This window comes from Protopterus annectens, chromosome 12.part0 (genome assembly GCF_019279795.1).
Source record: "Protopterus annectens isolate FY-2018-M chromosome 12.part0, PAN1.0, whole genome shotgun sequence".
NCBI lineage: Eukaryota > Metazoa > Chordata > Ceratodontiformes > Protopteridae > Protopterus > Protopterus annectens.
Genome location: NC_056746.1, coordinates 1,304,686,414 through 1,304,706,276, shown reverse-complemented (window position 1 = coordinate 1,304,706,276; position 19,863 = coordinate 1,304,686,414). Strand labels below are relative to the sequence as shown.

At 41.7% G+C, this 19,863-nt stretch overlaps 1 protein-coding gene across 1 annotated transcript in view; it reads left to right on the top strand.

Moving 5' to 3' along the window:
• Positions 1-19,863, top strand: part of EFCAB8 (EF-hand calcium binding domain 8) — a 3,728,836-nt gene that overhangs the window by 2,751,379 nt on the left and 957,594 nt on the right. The window contains exon 28 of the mRNA XM_044089017.1: positions 5,908-6,129. Coding sequence (XP_043944952.1) covers positions 5,908-6,129 — 222 coding nt within the window. The remainder of the gene's footprint in view (positions 1-5,907; positions 6,130-19,863) is intronic.

The following is a 19,863-nucleotide window of genomic DNA, read 5'->3' as shown; positions in this document are numbered from 1 at the left end:
TGATTTTCTATGATATGTACTGAGTATTTATGAAATGCATTGATTTCTTAAGGACATCGTACTGATTATTTTATTGAATTTTATTAGTAAGCATATAATAAGCCTCTCACACTGTATAACTAATTAATTTAATCAAATACATTTATTTTTGAATTGTTAGGGAATATGTAATTTTGTTTGTGATCATATGAATTGTTAATACAGGCACTGGGTCACTTTAAATTTTGGAAGTTGGAGTGACTCTTGGCACCAAAAGATATTTAAATAGTCTAAAAAAAAGTTGTTATGCATTCAGATGAAGTCCACCATAGCGTGGATGAAAGCACTTAATGTGAATGTGTTTGTGTTTTATTTGATCAATTTGGTCCATTAAAAGAAGTATTTTTGCTCACTTCATGCATTGGCTTTCGTTTGAGGGTTATATACATCTGTATCCATTTGTTGCTTCAGCTCTTGACTTTGTGGATTTACATCATGGTATGAACACAGCCATTGCGAAAGAGGCAAGTACTGGGCAGTTTAGTGGTAAGGTAGGGTTGGGAGGTTTATAAGTGAGTGTATCTGAGGGGCTGCATGTGTGAGTGAGTGAGTGAGTGAGTGAGTGAGTGAGTTAGTGTGTGTGTGTGTGTGTGTGTGTGTGTGTGTGTGTGTGTGTGTGTGTGTGTGTGTGTCTGCCTGGGAGATAGCAAAAGGGGTGTACTGAGGGGGTGAGGTAGGCGTGTGTGTGTGTGTGTGTGTGTGTGTGTGTGTGTGTGTGTGTGTGTGTGTGTGTGTGTGTGTGTGTGTGTGAGTACGATCAAGTGAGGAAGGAAGTGTGTGTGCGTGCGTGCGTGTGTGTGTGCGTGTGTCCGTGCGTGTGTGCGTGTGTGTGTGTGTATGTGTGTGTGTGACTGTGGGTTGGGGTGGCTGTCATACCTTCATCCCCTAAGACTAAAGAGTACAGTCTACAGTACTGGATGGGGGATCACTATCCAAAAGGGATAATTGTTCTGCAGGGAAGAGGGCCCCTAGCCACCAGGGATTACTGTACAAAACTTGTGTTGCATTTGCACTTAAACCAGTACAGGGGTCAGGGGAACACTAGCCACCAGGGATTGCATTATAACACTCCTGCTTTAGCAAGACTTAAACCAGTATGAGGATAGATAGTGGGGGGAGCACTAGATATCAAGGATAATCACTATGGAGTACCACAAAGGTACATTAAATAAAAGATACAAGAACTACTAGACCCCAGGAAATGTAAAAAAGAACATACTGAAGGTGTATGTAGAGAAAGAGAGAGAGCTGACAGAAGATCTGAAATGAGACACCAGCAGAAAGGTCGACCGTTCCTGTTATAGGAATCCAGGTAAGAAAATTACTGGTAAGCCAAGAGAGAGTGAGACAGACAGACAGACGCACACGCACACACATGCATAGAAAGAGAATGTAAGTCAGCTATATGAGACAGTGTTTCCATCTCCCTTTGACAGTGAATTAGATGAAGTAGGTATTGAATATGAAAAATGTCAGGGAAGGTACTTAGCATTCAGCTGACAAGTTACCAGTACATTGTTACCAATCCTGCACTGAGAATCTCAGGAGGTAACAAGCTGTGATATGCACAGTTTTAATTTAGCTTTCCATCAAAACAGACTGGTTTTAAAAACAAATCCATCTCTTTTGTCTAAGATTGTCCACTAAAGTGTATTAAATTAAGAATAGTATATTTCCAGTTTACTTCACTAAACCATAGAATAAGGGGAAGATTGTTATATGCTTGTAATGTTTATAGGGTTTACCTTTACATGTGTGTATTGCACAAGGGTGAACCGCAAATGTCCGAAAGGCAGTCTGCAAAGTTTGCAAACGCCGAACAGAAAAAGGTTCAAATGTGCAATGAGCGAATGCACAGTGAGTTTCGCTCATTGCACATTCGACATTCTGGGGCGGACTGCACTATAGTGGGGATCGTGAAATGGTTCCTTTCCCCACTGTAGTGCGATGTCGGAGTTAGAATAATAAAGTAGGGGGGTGCGGTGGGGCTTGCCCCCCCCCTGCTTTACACTTTGTTTGTTTTGTTTTTTTTCGACATTAATGTTCGAAAAACAGCGAATCTGCTTTTCGATTTGCTGTTTTTCGAACATTAAGGTCTGTCAACATGTCCAGTTTCGTGGTTTTGAGTCGCTCATATCGGCACTCGAACCACTGTGATTCGCGGTTTCAAAGGTAAACCGTTTATAGGCAGTTAAGGTACTATATAAACAGACCTGCAGCATTAAGAAAATCAAGTCAGTCTTTTTTGTCTTGCCAAAGAAAAATAGACATCTATTTTGGAAGTAAACTATGTTAAAACAGCTCAGAAATTACATTTCTCTTTGCTGTGACAAATATGGTTGGCTACTACAAAGAGTGGTGAAGCTTCATTCTGTTACGGCAGCAGAGCTTTCTTAAGCATATTCTAGAAACGGTTCTGCTCTCAATGCATGTAATGCTTATTCATGACAGACCACTCCAATGTATTTCAGTCTTTACAAGTTGGATGCATGGTCCATGAAAGGAAGGGAAAGATTTGGTTTGAAAGGTGAGTACTGAAGTCCATCATACATCAGAATGGTACATAGAATAGAGATAAAGATAGAGACCAGAGGAGCAGAAACTATTTTCATTGGAGAACAGAAGAGATATAGACATGATATATTTCTACAGAATCATGTCATAGAAATGTGAAAGGTCAATTTGAATGGAAAAGACAGTGGAAGAGAACAGAATGCAGGCAGCAGACTGAAGGAATCAAATGCCTCCTTGATCTAGAAAACAGGGTTGTGAACCTATGGAATAGACTGTTACAAAGGGAAGTGGAAAGAAAATCAATGGATGCATTCAAGACATACCTCTTAACTATCCAGATTTTCACAGAATGTCCAGAATTTGACTTCATATTTTTGGTCTCAGTTTCTCATAAATTATGTGGTTTTCTAGCAAATCATTGAGGAGTGAAGTCATTAAATAATGACAGTCAATTGAATTTCATACTTCATATCCCTCAGAATATGCATGCTAAAGCAAAACCAGTTATTCTAGCAGGTTTCTAATTCTGTAAGAACAATATTTAAAAAATTGCCCCCTTTTTTAGGCCTTTGTTCCCCCATTCGGCTTTGTCCATATTTTTCTCACTAGGAGGTTGAGAGTTATGATTCAAGAGGGCATGGAGTAGGTAGAGAACAGTAAGGAGGAAGGAAGAGAATGATAGGAGGTAGAATATTAAATATGCTTAAAAGGCAGAATAATAGCTTATGTTCTGAAATTCCAATATGCTGAAATAATGGGCGATTTCAACTACCCCACCATTAACTGGGAAAACTACTCGTGTACCAACTCCTTCACACAATGCTTTCTGGAATTCATAAACTCCAATGCCCTGGATCAGCTTATCCACATCCCCACCAGGGGCAACAATATCCTAGACCTAGTCATTACCAACATGAGTGACCGGTGTTCCGATCCGACCATAAGCTAATCACCCTTGATATCCACATCCCGCCCCCACCCCTCATTAGGGAAACCACAGTAAAACATTTCTCCAAAGCCAACTTCATGCTTCTTAAGAAAGAAGTGCTGAACTTCATGACACCCATGCAGATGGACAGTACAGTTACAACTGCTGAATCCTACACAAATGCACTCTATAAGCACTTACACGAGTGCATAGATTGTGCTATCCCAAACAGAACCAAGATGCTATCCTCCAAAAAAAGGAAGCCAATCTGGTGGTCCCCTGCCATAAACAAACTGTACAACAGAAGGAAGAAATTTTTGCAAAAAAGAGTAAAGTCCCATGAGTGGAGGAGCTCCGTGGTCAGCCTCAGTAAGAAGCTGAGATCCCTTATAAGATCCTCCAAAGCTAGCTACAAAAAATCGCCACTGATTCTAAGGACAACCACAAAGCATTCTATAGCTATGTCAAGAATCTCAATGGCAACACCTAGATCTGCTCTGAGTTACAGCACAACAGCACGAAAATTACAGAACCAACTGATAATGCCAACATCCTGGCAGATAGGTTCAGTGCTAACTTTACCCCACCCCCACCCCCTAAAGAGCCCATATCTATACAGGAAGAATGCAGAGTCCCTGTAATCACAACTACTCAGGTAAAAGCTGCACTCTCTAAAGCCAAAAAGACAGCATACATGGGACCAGACAATATCCCAGGCTGCATTTTACACGAACTTCAGAACGAACTGGCTCTTCAGCTAAGCACCATGTTCAATCATAGCCTTACATCAGGCTTTGTGCCCACTGAATGGCATACAGCAACAGTTATTCCACTCCACAAAGGGGGAGCCAAAACTGATCCCGGGAACTATTGCCCTATTAGCCTGACGAGCCTGGTCTGCAAAGCCATGGAACGTATCATCATGGAACTCATAAACAAAGACATTGGTAACCTCCAAACTCTGGATCCCACCCAGTTCGGGTTTGTGAAAGGCAGATCATACTTCCTGAATCTGATTAACTTCTTTGAGGCAGTCACCAAAGCCGTAGATGAGGGTAAGGTGGTTCACACAGTCTATATTGACCTCACCAAGGCTTTCGACACCATCCCCCATTCTGGAATTATAGCTAAACTCACTAAACTAAGTATAAATCCCTATGTCACAAGATGGGTTGCCAACTGGCTCACTGACAGAACCCACACTGTAAAAGTTGCACACTCCAAATCTGACCTCAAACCAGTGGCAAGTGGAGTATCACAGGGTTCAGACCTGGGACCTCTCCTGTTTGGTATCTACTTCTCTGAAGTAGAGGCTAACACAGAAGGCCTCTGGCTAACGAAGTTCACAGATGACTGCAAACTAGGAACCATAGTCGAGTCCCCAAATGATGTGGAAATCCTACAGAAGGGCCTCGGTGAGACAGATGCCAGGTGTCAAAGCCATGGCCTCAAGCTCAGTGCCAAAAAGTGCATTGTCATCCCCTTTGGTAAAAACTCTATACCTATGAACTACTACATAGACAGCAGTCTACTTAACACCGAATGTGTGATAAGAGACCTTGGGACCCAGGTGGACAATAGAGTGTCCTTTGATAGTCACATCGCCACAGTAGTCAGGAAGTCCTTCTACGTGGCACACCTCGTCATAAAAGGGTTCTCATCCAGGAAAAAAGAGGTCATTGTTCCCCTCTACTCGACACTCATTAGACCCATTATAGAGTACAACACCCCTTTTGCAATGTACCTCACAAGACATCTGCAGCAGCTGGGAAGGCCACAGAAGTACCTCACAAAGAGGATTACTGGCCTCAAACAGATGCCCTACACTGACCGTCTCAAAAAACTCCAGCTTTACTCCATGGCATATCGCCTACTCTGAGGTGATCTCTGCCTAGCATATAAAGCTATGTCAAACCCAGAGCTGTTGGACATGCTACACCTAAAGAAATCCCAATCCCTCCTAGCTACATGCTCTAGGGACCTAAACCTTGTCACCACAATAAACAGGACATGCTGGAGGGATAGATTCCTGTCCCAGAGACTTCCCATACTCTGGAACAGGCTACCCATCTATGTCAAGCAAAGTTCTTCATTAGCACTCTTCAAGAAAAATCTTGATGAGTGGATGGGAAATAGGAAATACACCCAGGGGATCACTTCTGTGTCTCTGCTCGACAGTGGCACAGGAAAATAACTTTCTTGGGTGGCTTAAGCCAGGGAACCTTGTTGGCTAAGCTTACGTAGGCCCTCGGGCCGATAGCCTAGTACCTACCTATGAACCTATGTATTTCAGTTTTAAACTGTAGTTTTAAAAAATTGTAGTCCACATTATTAAAAGAACTTGAAAAGACATTTGCTGCACTGAATATCATTTTAAAATCCTTCTAACAGCTGCACAGGATAAAGCACACTTATTTTCTCCATAGGTTATTTTCTTGCGTACCCGTGAGCGAAGCCCTACTACAGCTATTCTACTGACCAGCAGTGCTGATGGTTTTGTGTTTGCTTGGGCAGTCCATACCAAAGGTGGATTGCTTGGAAAGTTTAGAGCAGCACAGGACAATACAACAGTTACATCTGTCAGTGCCATGTCTGTTGATATGAAAGAGCAAATCCTTCTAACTGGAGATTCTAAAGGATATGTTAAGGTATGTTGATATAATTTTTAATTTTGTATTATTTTATGAGAATAAGCATAGCAACAGGCAGCTATGCTATCGTCTGCTATGCTGTGGTATGCTTAGCATAGCATAGCAACAGACAGCTGTCATGCAGTTGCTGGAGATAATTCCTTCATATATTTTTTTCCTGGATAGAGCACAGATCTCCGTGGACCTTTTTCAGATTAATCCCTGGAGCAGTGTCTGGTTAAATGACTTGCTCAGAGTCACACAGTTACGGCTGGGGTTAGGGTTAACAAACCCTAACCCAATGTGCTAGTCAGGTAGGATGCATGATAATATGGAAGTAACACACTCCATACTACACGTTACCCTAAAGAGAAGCATAGAAAATGTATAAGTGTAAACTGCTAGGTAATGCATGTATCTATGCATTTCAGTGCGTAGAAGCTGTGCAGACAAAGAGGGACAGCTTTATTCTGTACAGATTGCCAATCCTGGTAAGTAGTAGTAGTGAACATGTATATGGGAGTATGTGGGTGTTTGGCCATCTGCATACATTTGCATATATATGTGTGGGAGCTGGGGCGGGCTCTCTGCGTGTCTATGCATGAATGCTCATAGTGACTGCATGTGCGTGCTGTGTATGATCACTCTCTGGCATGATAGGTTCATAGGTAGGTACTAGGCTATCTGCCCAAAGGCATTTATAAGCCTAGCCAGAATGTGTTGGTGTTTGCTGCCCCCTTAGATTAGTTCCCTGTGCCTCTGTCCAGCAGAGCCATTGAAGTGATCCCCAGGGTAAACTTTCTGTTTCCCATCCACTCATCAAGGTTTCACTTGAAGAGGGTTAGTGAGGAGCTCTGCCTAATGTAGATTGGAATCTTATTCCAGAGCATGGGAAGTCTCTGGAACAAGAATCTATCCTTCCAGCACGTCCTATTTATTGCTGTGGTGAGGTTTAGATTCCCTAGAGTGTATGACTCGAGGGGATATGGTTTTCTTTAGGTGGAGTATGTCCATCAATTCTTGGTTGGACATGGCCTTGTATGTCAGGCAGAGATCACCTCTGAGTAGGTGGTATGCAACTGAGTACAACTGGAGTTTCTTAAGTCAAGCTGCATAGGGCATCTGTTTGAGGCCAGTGATCCTCTTGGTGAGGTACTCCTGTGGTCTTTCCAGCTGTTGCAGGTGTCTTGTAAGGTACATCCCAAATGGGGCATTGTACTCTGTGATGGGTCTGATGAGTGATGCGTAGAGGGGCACGATGACCTCTTTTGATCTGGATGCAGACCCTTTTCTGATTAGGTGGGCCACATAGAAGGATTTTCTAACCACTTTGGCAATGTGATTATCAAAGGAGAGGTTACTATCTACTTGGGTCCCCAGATCCCTTATTACATCTTCCGTATATAGGGGGCTACCACCTATGTGGCAGTTTGTGGGTACTTTGTTTTTTCCAAAGGGGATGACTATGCACTTTCTGGCATTTAGCTTGAGGCCATGGTTTTGACACCAGGTATCTGTCTCAGTGAGACCCTTTAGGAGGATGTCTGCATCAGCCGGAGAGTCAATTATAGTCCCTAGTTTGCAGTCGTCAGCGAACTTGGCCAGCCATAGTCCTCCTGTGCTTGCCTGTACCTCTGAGAAGTATATGCCGAACAGAAGGAGTCCTAGGACTGAGCCCTGGGGAACGCCACTTGTGACCCTTTTAGAGTCAGATCTAGCTCCCGCTACTCTTAACATGTGGGTGAGCCAGTTGGCAACCAATCTCGTGATGTAGGGGTTTATGTTCAGACTGGTGAGCTTGTCTATAATACCTGAATGGGGAATGGTATCAAAGGCCTTTCCGAGGTCTAAGTAGGCTGTGTGGACCACCTTTCCCTCATCTATAGCCTTGGTAACTGTCTCAAAGAAGTCCACCAGGTTTAGGAGGCATGATCTGCCCTTAACAAAGCCGAACTGGGTAGGGTCCAATGTTTGGAGGTTCCCAATGTCTCTGTTAATGAGATCCATGGTGATGCGCTCCATAGCCTTGCAGACCAAGTTAGTCAGGCTTATAGGGAGATAGTTCAGAGGGTCTGTTGTGGCTCCACTTTTGTGAACTGGAATAACTGTTGCTGTGCGCCACTCTATGGGCACGTAGTCTGTGGAGAGGCTGAGTTTGAACAGTGTGTTTAGGTGAGGGTTTAATTCGTCTTTGAGCTTGTGTAGGACACAGCCTGGGACACCGTCCAGTCCCATTGATGCTGTGTTTTTGGCTTTGGAGAGGGCTGTTTTAATGTGAGTGTCTGTGATTTCAGGGGCTCTACATTCTTCTGGTATGGTTATGGGCCCTTTTGGGGGTGACAGGGGGGTGAAGTTTGCACTGAACCTGTCTGAGCAGATCTGAGAATTGCCACTTAGATTCTTGACATAGCTAAAGAATGCCTTATAGTTATCTTTGGAGTCCTTGGCAATTTTTCTTTTGAAGCTAGCCTTGGGATGATTTTATGAGGGATCGTAATTTCTTGCTGATACTGATCAGGGATGTCTTCCCTTCTTGGGATCTTACTCTTTTCTGTACTAGTTTCCTCCTTCTATTGTATAGCTTGTTTATGGCAGAGGTCCACCAGACTGTTTTCCTTTTCTTGGAGGAGTGACTCTTGGTTTTGCTTGGGATAGCATGATCCATGCATTCTTGTAGGTGCCCATAGAGTGCATTAGTAAAGGATTTTGCAGCTTGGACAGCGTTATCCTTTAGCATGGGAGCTTTGAAACTTTCCACCTCGGTCTTAAGTAACGTGAAGTTTGCTTTTGAAAAGTTTTTCACGGTGGTTTCTTTGACTGGGGGTGGGGGTGGAATTTGGATATCCAGAGTGATTAATTTATGGTCAGATCTAACCAGTGAGGGGTTGACCTCCGTTGTGGGACACCGGTCGCCCATGTTGGTGTTGACCAGGTCCAATATATTGTCACCTCTGGTGGGGGTGTTAACCAGTTGATCCAGGGCATTTCAGTTTATAAATTCTAGGAAATGTTGAGCAAGGGAGTTTGTACTTGAGTAGTTCTCCCAGTTAATGTTTGGGTAATTCAGATCACCCAATATCAGGGTGTTTGGTAGGACCTTTATGCTGCTCAGTGTTTCCAGAAATGCGTAATGGGTATCCTGGGACATGGTGGGTGATTTGTAGCAAGCTACAATTTGAATTGCAGTTTTGCCCATTGTTAGTTGCTCGTGGATGATCTCTGAAGCATCGTGCTGTGCCACTAACCTGGAGGTGTGGGTATCCTTGATGAATATGGATACGCCCCCCCCCCCCCCGCCTTTTGTATTTCGGTCCGGGATTTGTGACCAAAATGTATGGCATGAGTTGTAGCCTAGTAGTGCTGGGGTGCTCTCTGGAGCCTTAAACCAGGTTTCTGTTACTGCACATATATCAATTTTCTCCATACAGAGGAGCGCCTTGAGTGCTTGCATTTTGAGGTTTAGCCTTCTGGCATTGAGTATAATTACCCTCAGTTTTTTTTACTTGTGCTATTTACAGCAGTGAGTTTGTCTTTTGAGCCTTGCCTGAAAAAGGCGGTACGGGGGTGGCAAGAGCCTTGGCCAGTATTTGATAGTCTAGGGGTGACAGGTGCAAGCCATCTCTAGCGAAGCAGCATGGCTTGTCGTGCATGTCATCCCAGGCTGACAGACACTGAATCCCCTTTGAATGACACCAGAAGCTTAGCACAATTGTTGAAATTTATATTTTTTCTTTATACCGTGGTATCATTCTTGGTGAGGGCAGGATGCTACTCAGGGTCAGTGTCATAGCGGCCTAGTCTACATGATCAGAGAGCTCCTCCATGTCGCTTTTCATGTAGTCCTGGGAGGTACGGCTCAGGTCATTCACACCAACATGGACAATGACAGAGTCATATTTGTACTTGTTCTGGAGTGACCTGAGTGCTTGTGTTATGTGGCGGACCGTGGCACCTGACAGGAAGCTAACAGTAACCTTCTCCTTGTTCAGCCTAGTGAGTGGGACGTCGGTGTGCCTGACTATAGAGTCACCTATTACTAGTGTGTTGAGTATGTTATTTTGCCTTAAGAGCTGGGATTGCGTGGCACACTGGTTTTGTGAAGTATGTGTTTCATGGTTTGTGTTGGGGGGTGGAGGTTGCTTGGATGTCTACTTTTGAGGTCTCTGTTGCTTTTGCAAATTTTTATTTAGAGCCTCCAAGTATGTTTCTGTGTATTTATGTGTGTTTTTTGCCGGTGCTGATTTCATAGGTATATGTGAGACTGGTGGTGTGATGCAAGTAATTCCCTTCTCCTCTTGACTGTCTGGTCCAGTCTTGGGTTGAGAGAGCTTAGCCTTCAGTTTGGCTGTATAATTGCATCTCTCGCATGTATTAGTGGTTTGGTGAGGTTTGTCTGTATACATGAGGCAGTTGTAACATTGCCTCACAATGCCCAGATTCACCAGTTGGACCGGAGAGTACACCTGAAACTGCCCTTTGAACATGCCTGGATAGGTACAGTGAACTGTTTTACTGATTGGCTGGTAAGGTCGAATAGAGAGCCTTGTCCTTCTGTACAGTATGGGGGGGTCTAGTGCTAAGGTTTATTAGTGCTTGGTATGAGTTTTGAGCAAGTGCCAGGCTGAGAAGTGAATGTTTTGAGTGCTTAAGTTGAAAGTTTGTCTAGTTCCAAGGGAAAAATTGAAGAGTGGACTTTGGGGAGCTGGGAATAGTTCTACCCTAGCTAACCCACGCTGCCTGGTGTGCAAAACCACACAAATGAGAGTTTTTTAGCGGGAAAATTAAAGAGATAGAAATTAGCCCGAAATGGCCAATAAACTACTTATTTCTGTGCTGAAACCACTCCTCCAGGGACAGATAGGCTGCTCAAAGCTCCCCTCTCTCACAGGTGAATAGAGAAACCTCCTTCTATCCAAGTATGGTATGGGCAAACACAGAAATTTGTAACACAGCCCTGAATTCAGCACTAACTTGAAAACTGGACTATACTAACTTAGAAAGGCGGGAAAACAAATACTTTTTTTTTTTTTTTTTTTTTCAGAAAATAAAGCAGATACAATAAAAAAAACACTTTAAATGCACAGACATGGCTATCACACTTGAGTGTGTAGCCTGCAACAGTTAAACAGGTAATTTAAACACAAAAACAACTGTGTTAAAGTGCAGGCAGTAAAATAAGTACAACATGTAGCTGAAACAAGCTTTTTAAATCACAGAAACTCTAAAAAATTGGCATTTTAGGCAGAATTAGCTAAAGGCAGCAGGAAAATGCAGAAAAATGATACTTAATCACTCCAAAGTCTCTTTTTTGTCTCTCTGTTGCTGTAGAACTCTGCAGGGCACCAGGCAGGAGTTTGCTGAGCTGTATACAAGCACAAAAACCTCACAAATGCAGGTTTTATAGCAGGGAAATGAAAGAGATAGAAGTTAGCCCAAAATGGCCAATAAACTACTTATTTCTGGGCTGATACCACTCCTCCAGGGACAGATAGGCTGCTCAAATCTCCCCTCTTTCACAGGTGAACAGAGAAACTTGCTTCTATCCAAGTAAGGTGTGGGCAAACACAGAACTTGTAATACAGCCCTGAATTCAGCGCTGACCTGAAAATTGGACTATACTAGCTTAGAAAGGTGGGAAAACAAGTTTTTTTTTTTCAGAAAATAAAGCAGATAAAATAAAAAAAAACACTTTAAATGCACAGAAATGGCTATCACATTTGAGTGTGTAGCCTACAACAGTTAAACAGGTAATTTACACACAAAAATGACTTTGTTAAAGTGCACAGTAATATAAGTACAATGTGTAGCTGAAACAAGCTTTTTAAATCACAGAAACTCTAAAAAAATCTGCATTTTAGGCAGAATTAGCTAAAGGCAGCAAGAAAATGCAGAAAAAAGATACCTAATCTCTCTAAAGTCTCTCTTCTTTCTCTGCTGCTGTAGAACTCTGCAGGGCACCAGGCAGGAGCTTACAGTGCTGTATACAATCTATCCATGCCTTTTATGAATGGGGAGGTTGTGGTTGCAGAATCTGCAGGCTGGATGTGTGTATGTATGTCTAAGCACTTGTATGAATGTGTGTCTATGTAATTGTGTACAAGTATCAAAGTGTCATCTGCATGGGGTATGCCTTTGTGTATGTGGGTGGTCTATGCTATCACAAAGGGTGGCTAAGCAGAGCACTAACCAAGATGTATACATGCAGACTTGTTCCACTAAACCTTTTCTGTCAGCACCCAAGGTAGGTACAGTATGTAATTTATTTGTGTATGTATGTTTATCACTGTGTATCTGTTTGATTTTTACTGTTTGTGGAAAGGGGGTCTCTGTGTCTGTGTGCGGTGGGGTAGGTCCATGCACTGTCTTCTTGCACAGGTTGGTAGGATGTTGAAAATTATCTGAGTGATTCATTGCCATGTACAATGTTCATCAAATTGAACACTGCTGCATTAACTTTAGCTATACTGGTTATATCTTGCAAATAAGTTCCCTTTGGGGGTGGGAACCTTCCACTTTTACTTTTTAAACAGAAAATAAACTGTTTTGTGAAAATAATTTTAAGCTTGGAAAAAGTGTTTCTGTAGATTCTCACATGAATTTTAGTTACTTTTTAACAAGAGTGTTAGTTTTTACTTTTGTGGGGGAAAAAGGTGTTTAAGCTTACTTAAAACTATTTTTCCTTGATAAAAGTTGCATTATCTTATTTTTGGACCCTGTGTTAAGTATTTAAAATGCTTTTGACTGTATTTTTTTGAGAATATTGACTTTTTCATAAAATTATTTAAAATACTTACCCGTTTAACTACTACTACTGACATGTTTCCCTGGAATTAGACAGCTTTTTCACCATCACCAGGAAGCAGGCTACCCATTTCTTGGTTCTTCCTTCCTGAAAACAAAATTTACCAATGTCTTTGCCACTTTAGCAGGCTACTGAAGTCCCTCAGCTGCGAATGGGTGATTCTGCTGTGGACATTTCTGGTTTGTCAGACCATTCATTTTCTTCCTTTGCTGTTTCTGGTGTAGTCCCTACAGCCACTATTGGGGGTTAGACTGGAATGCCTGTCCCTAAAGACATTTGCTTCTGTAGAAATTTCTGTCAAAAAGAAACAAAAAGTTAGACATATGTCTTCTCCTGTCTCAGTTATTTTGGACAGAAGTGATTTATTGGGCTTAGGTGATTTAGCTCAGAGTTTGGTTTGGACCCAGAGATAAAAATGGATTCTTTATTTTCTGAGAAGATTAAGAATTTTAAATGACAAAATAATTGTGAAGGAGCAATTTCTGTGTTTTCTCCTCAGGTTTTTGATTCTGATTCTGAAGCTAAAGAAAGTGTGGTTTCAGACACTACTTTTGAAGGTATTTTTTTTCCATGAAACAGTTTCCAGAATGAATCAGATGGGATCCTAATACTCTTCCTGTTTTGCTTAAGGAATACTCTTGATTTACTGCAATTCAAATTTCCTGAATCTACTCCAGTTCCACTTGTTCTTCCATCATTGAAGGATGTTTATTACACCTGTAACTTGCCAGACAACCAGCCTGCTGCTGGCAAGAAAACAAAGAGATTGTGTAAAGTCTCTCAGTCTTATAAGTTTTTATTTTATAACCTCAGATTTGATTCACCAGTGATATCTCTGATAGTCCCAACTGCTACTAAACATTTGGTAAATGCCAATCTCACCCCTTCTGACAAGGATGGAAAAACATTTGATAGATCTGGGGGGAAACTTGTATTCTTGTGCAACACTTATGTTTAGAATTCTCAGCAGTCAGGCTTGTGTCAAAATTTACACTTGCTTCTTTTGAGAACATGAGGAATATTATGACTTATTTGTGTAATCATATTGCTTCTGTGTCTGAAGTGGCTACCCACTCTTTGAAATGAACTTTTGATTTGGCTAATGCCATTTCTGGGGCTTCTGCTACTGGAGCTGTTATGTGTAGGTTTGTTGGGTTGCATACTCAAAACCTTGCTGAGAATGTTAAAGATGAAATTTTTAATTTTCCCTTAGATGGAGAGGGAGGTCTTTGGACCATTTGCAGCAGAGGTCTTTAAAAGGTTTTATAAGAGAGGTAATTTCACAGATTTCATGACCTTTCTTTTCTAGGTTTGTCAAGGGGTTTAATGCAACCTTTGCAACTTTTTACAAAAAGCAAAATAAGGAAGCAGACACAGCAAGCTGCTGGTAAAGACTTTTAAAAAGAAATGGCAGTGAGGCTTCAAGTAGAAAGGAGGAGCCCCCCAGATTAATGGACAGTCTAACAAGTCTGAATGACTATTTTCAAAATTGTATCCCCTTCCCCACTTTTCCACCCTGTCAAGCCTTTAATTCTTCCCAAAAATCTGAATCTCCATTTCTCTGTTTGGCAACAGATAATCTCAGACATATGGGTTCTGAAAGTCCTTCGTGGATATGGCGGTAGGAATCTCTTCCTCCCTTTCAAGGGATTCCAGCTCATCTGACATTTCAAACTTTTATATCCCCCCCATCATTCAACATCTGCTGACTCTGGGAATGATATGAGTGGTCCCTCCTCCTCAGTTAGAAGACATTTTTTTTTATTCAAGAATGTTTCTGATGCCAAAGAAAGAAGATTCATAAAGACTAATTCTAGATCTTTCCTTTCTAAACCAGTTTGTTACAGTTCCCAAGTTCAAAATTTATTCTATTCACAGTCTATTACCTGTCATTCTCTTTTAAGTGTTTTAGAGACTGTAGATTTAAAAGATGCTTATCACATTCCAATAGCGCCAGACTTCAGACGTTTCTTAAGGTTTTCTGTGTCAGCATCACACTTTTAGTTCCCTGCATTACTCTTTGGATTATCCTGTGCTCCAAGTACAAAGTGTATAGTTCCAGTGATAGCCTATTGCAGACTGCAAGGTATTCACATTTCCTTATTTAGATGACTTACTTATCTATGCAAAATCTTTTTAGACTGTCAGGATTCTCTCTTTCTCTCTCTCTCTGTCTTGGGTGAGAGTTCCTGCATAGACTGGAATTTCAGAAGAACATCCAAAAGTCTTGTTTCACCCCTTTGTACTTGATTGTTTTCCTGGGGGTGTCTCTTAGATATCAAAGTTCAAAGAGTTTTTCTTCCACAGAAAAAGGTAGCTCTATATCTAGATCTGTTCCTGAGTTTTTCAACTCAAATGTTTCAGCAAGGGAATTTCTCAGGATACCAGGTCTCATGGCATCCATGATTTTCATGATTCCTCTTGCAAGTCTCCACAAGATATATTCAGTGGTACAAAAATCAGTATGGTTTTAGCATCAGTATCCCCTGACAGTACAAATTCCAGTTTTAAGACTTTTGTTAGAAGGGAAATTATTTGGCGGAGAGACCAGTTTTATCTGAATCTAAGTCTTCCATTTTTCCTTCCAACTTCGGCATAGTCTGTAACAACAGACGCTAATAATTTGCTGGTGGAATAGTGTCTGTGGGGATAAAAGTTCAGGGTCTTTGGAACAAATAAGACAGACCAATACACATAAACGTAAAACAGATATAGGCAGTCATAAATGCCTTCATTTCACTGTCTCTTTTTGTCTCAGTTGTCTGTGGGCTGCAGGATCGTTACAAGTCATTTACCGCACTGTTGTAATACATAAATGCTTAGGGGGGATCCGGATCCTACTCTCTTGTCACTGTCCTTCGACATTCATGCCTGACTATCGCAGGTCTTCTCTCACATGATCCCCCCATCTCTTTGCCAGATGCCATTGTTTTCTCTTGCATTCTTCCTGTCTGCCCCAAATCTTCTTCTCTATATTGTCTTCTGCTTTTCTGCACATGTGCCCAAACCACTGCAATCTGTTCTTTTCGACCCTCTCTGCAACTGACGCTACTTTGGCTTCTTTTCTAATGTCCGCCTTTCTTTTTCTGTTCCAAAATGTGCATCCTACCAGCTGTCTCAGACACTTCATCTTCATCACCTCTAGCTTCCTCAGCTGCTCTGCCTTTACTGCCCAGGTTTCTTTACCATACAGTAGTACTTGTTCTGTCACTGTTTTGTACACCTTACTTTTCAGCTTCTTTGACGTTCTTCTCTCATACACCATCCCTGACATATTCTGCCACCTGGTTCCAGCCCATTTGATTTTAGCTTTGACCTTCTCATTCAGACTTCCCTTCTTCTCAACCACCACACTCATTCCATCTCAATTCTCACTTTCTATTAATTTCCCTCATTTTCTTTGGGTTCTTGTACACAGCCTGCACTAACTCTACCAATGTTTCTAGGACTTTGAACCACCACAGGCCTGCCCAAATCAGCTTTCTTGGGATGACAGGAGTTTGATACCTCTGTACTGCCTACAGTTGTGAATGTCCTCTTTGCTCTTGTACAGTGACACTAATATGCTTATTCTGCAGTCATCTGAGATATGCCTTTCTCTCCATACTGCTATGAGTACCCTCAGGAGCCATTTCTCCCCTGTCTCATCCAACATCTGTTGTGACCTCACCTGACTTTGCTGCTTTCCCTAACTTAATTTTCCTTAGTGCTGTTCTTACTCTTCTAGGTAGGCTCCTCCTCTTATTTCATTGTAGGCTGTGTCTGAGCCAGCATAGCAAATATGGTGTTTTCTTCACTCAAAAGCTGTTGAAAGTATTCCTTGTATCTGCATTTGCTATCCTGTAGACTGGTAAGCAGGTTGCTGCTGCTGGCATGTCTTATGAAGGGTGTCTGGATTATCTTATTTATTTTTCTGTCTTTGCTTTGCAACCTGATAGAATTTCTTTGTGCTATCTCTGATGTCTTGTTCTTTGCTATTGCAACTCCTCTCTCAGCCTCTTGTTAGCCAACCAGTGCACATTCTTAGCTTGACCAGACTTTTCTATCTCAAACTTTTTCCTGCACTCTTTTTTTCATTTGATGACTTCCTGAACATCTGCATTCTACCACCAGCTTTCCTTTTGTATCTCATTTCCATACCTGGGTTGGCCACATATTTGTTCTATAGTCCTGACACGCTGTTTTAAGATGCTGCCATTCTTCTTGAACTCTACCTACTTCCTCTTCTTCCTGAAGTGCTGGAGCCCTGATTAATTCCTTGAACTCTTGTGCTTTTTCTCCAGTCAACTTCCAGGTCTTCAGCCTGGTTTATTTTGACCTCAGAGAATGCTGCTTGCAGCTGATTGTGGCAACCAGTGGTTTACAGTCACTGACTGTTTCACTGGGGATGACTTTGCAATTGTTCATTCTGTTCTAATGCCTTTTCCTTACCAGGAGGAAGTCTACCTGAGATGCATGTTGGCCACTCTTGTATATGATCTTGTGACTGTCTCATGTGCTGACCACTATCTAGCTGTTTGTCAGACAGAGGTCAAAAATGGCTCTCCTTTATTCCTGTTACCCCAACCATGTGGATGCAGGCAGTCCTCATATCCTGTTCTGTTTGTCCCAATATCTACATTCAGATCTCCCACTATCAACACCAACATATGTTGTCCTGCTTTGTCTAGGAGGTCCTTCAATTGATGTCTGAATGCACTCTTTTCATAATTATCACAACCCTGCTGTGGGGAATAAGCTGACGTTATGAATACTGCCCATTCCTTGCACTGGAGATTGATTGCCATGAGTCTGTCACTAATTCTGATGACATCCCTCAATGTCTTTTGAAGCTTCTCCCTCACCATAATTTCTATAACATTTCTAGTCTGTCCTCCACCTCTTGAGTAGTAAACTCTGGATCCTAAGGCAAGTGGCTTTGTTGCACTGCCTTTCATACTTGTCTCCTGGATACATAGGATGTCCAGTCTGCTGCTTATCATCATGATAGCAATACTCTCTCCTGTAGCCAATATCCTGGAAAAATGTATCCAAAAACAACTCCTAGCATATCTTCTCGATAACAATCACCTGTCAAATTCTCAGCATGGTTTCAGACCAAACCACAGTACCACTACTGCCCTACTATCCTTCACCAATGTCATAAATCACAACTGTAATAGCAATAAACTCTCCTCAACCATATTCCTAGAGCTTTCCAAAGCTTTCGACATGGTAAACCATCAACATCTCCTGCACACCCTAGAAAAATTCTCCCTAGATACCCATGATATACAGTGGTTTAAGTCATATCTGGGAGGTAGACAACAGGCAGTTCTGTGGAAAGACAACTTACCTACCCTCTTACCTATAACACTTGGAGTCCCCCAAGGATCCATCTTAGGGCCCCTCCTATTTTCCATATTCATTAATGACTTGCATAAAGTAATACCAGACAGTACCTGTATTCAATATGCAGACGACTCAACCCTAATCTGTTCTGCCACCACCCCAGAAGAACTACTGACACTATCTCAAAACACATTTAGCATAGTTGAAAATTGGTTCATCTATAGCTGTCTCATACTAAACCCCCAAAAAAACAAACTGCTGCTGTTCTCCCCATCTCATAAGACCTCCTCTCTCACCTTCTCCATTACATCTAACAATGGCACTATTATTTCACCAGACCCCTCAACCAAACTACTAGGAGTTATAGTTGACAACAACCTAAAGTTTGACTTGCATGCCGACCACACCATCAAAACAGTAAATAAAAACTTGGTTCTCTACATAGAATCCAAACCCTTCTTAACTCCCCTAGCCAGAACTGTTCTTGCTTGCACTCATCTCCTATTCACACTTTTCTATGCCTCCCCCTTATTCTCCAACCTGAGTAAAACCTCCCTGAACAAGCTCACAACCTGCTATAATCACATTTCCAGATTCACCACCGCCTCTGCCTATAGGACCCATCAGTGCCACAACCTCAAACTACTAAGCTGGCTTGAACTACCTAACCTTATACTAACTAACCAACTAATAACCGCCCACAAGATTCTCTACTAGCCAGAATGGACACCTGATCTTAAAACTCTCATCACCTCCTACCATAACCTAAAAACTCTCCGATCCTCTAACAAAATGTTAGCTTTCAGCTTCAAAGCAAACAACTCAGCTGGGGAAGCTCTGTTTATGAACTCACTTGGTAAAGTCTGGAACTCTCTTCCTACAAAACTCACCTTACAACCCTCTCCAACCCAATTTAAAAAAAAAACTTACTCAATACTTCACATTGTGATGGCTCTATCCTTGCTCTACCCCTGACTAATTCCCCACACTTTACTACTGTGCACCCAATTAGGGTCTCTTAGCAGTGTCTCTGAATACTAACCTATATTACTCTGTACTAACATGAGCTTAAGTGAAATCTAGAACACATTTTATGTAACCTACAAAGAAACACACAAATATATATGAACCTCTTGAATGTTGGGCTGGGAACTTGGAAAATGACCTAAAATATATTGTATAACCTCTATCTTGAATTATACTAATAGTGGAATGGTTTCATTATGTAAATATGTAAAAAATTCTCTGGATTGTATTTCTCTATTGTATTTTACATTGTATTATGCTGTTCTGTCTTATGTCTACTGTATGGAGCTTTTCTCCCCGGGCCTCCACTGAAAATGGACATATATCCAGTCGGACCTTCCCGGTTAACAAATGTAAAATAAATAAATAAATAAATAATGTCATCCACTTAAAAGCAGCATCCTGTTTGTAAACCCTTATTCAGTTTAGCAATTCTTAGTTCATTTTTGGCTGTTTGATTGGTTTTACATCCAGCTTATGCTCAACAGAGCTATCCTAGATAACCCAAGGTGAGCAACTGGACACCAACCAGCCAGTAATTTATTGACCCAGGAATGCTGGACATTATGGTGTGTACACACTGGCCAGTAGGG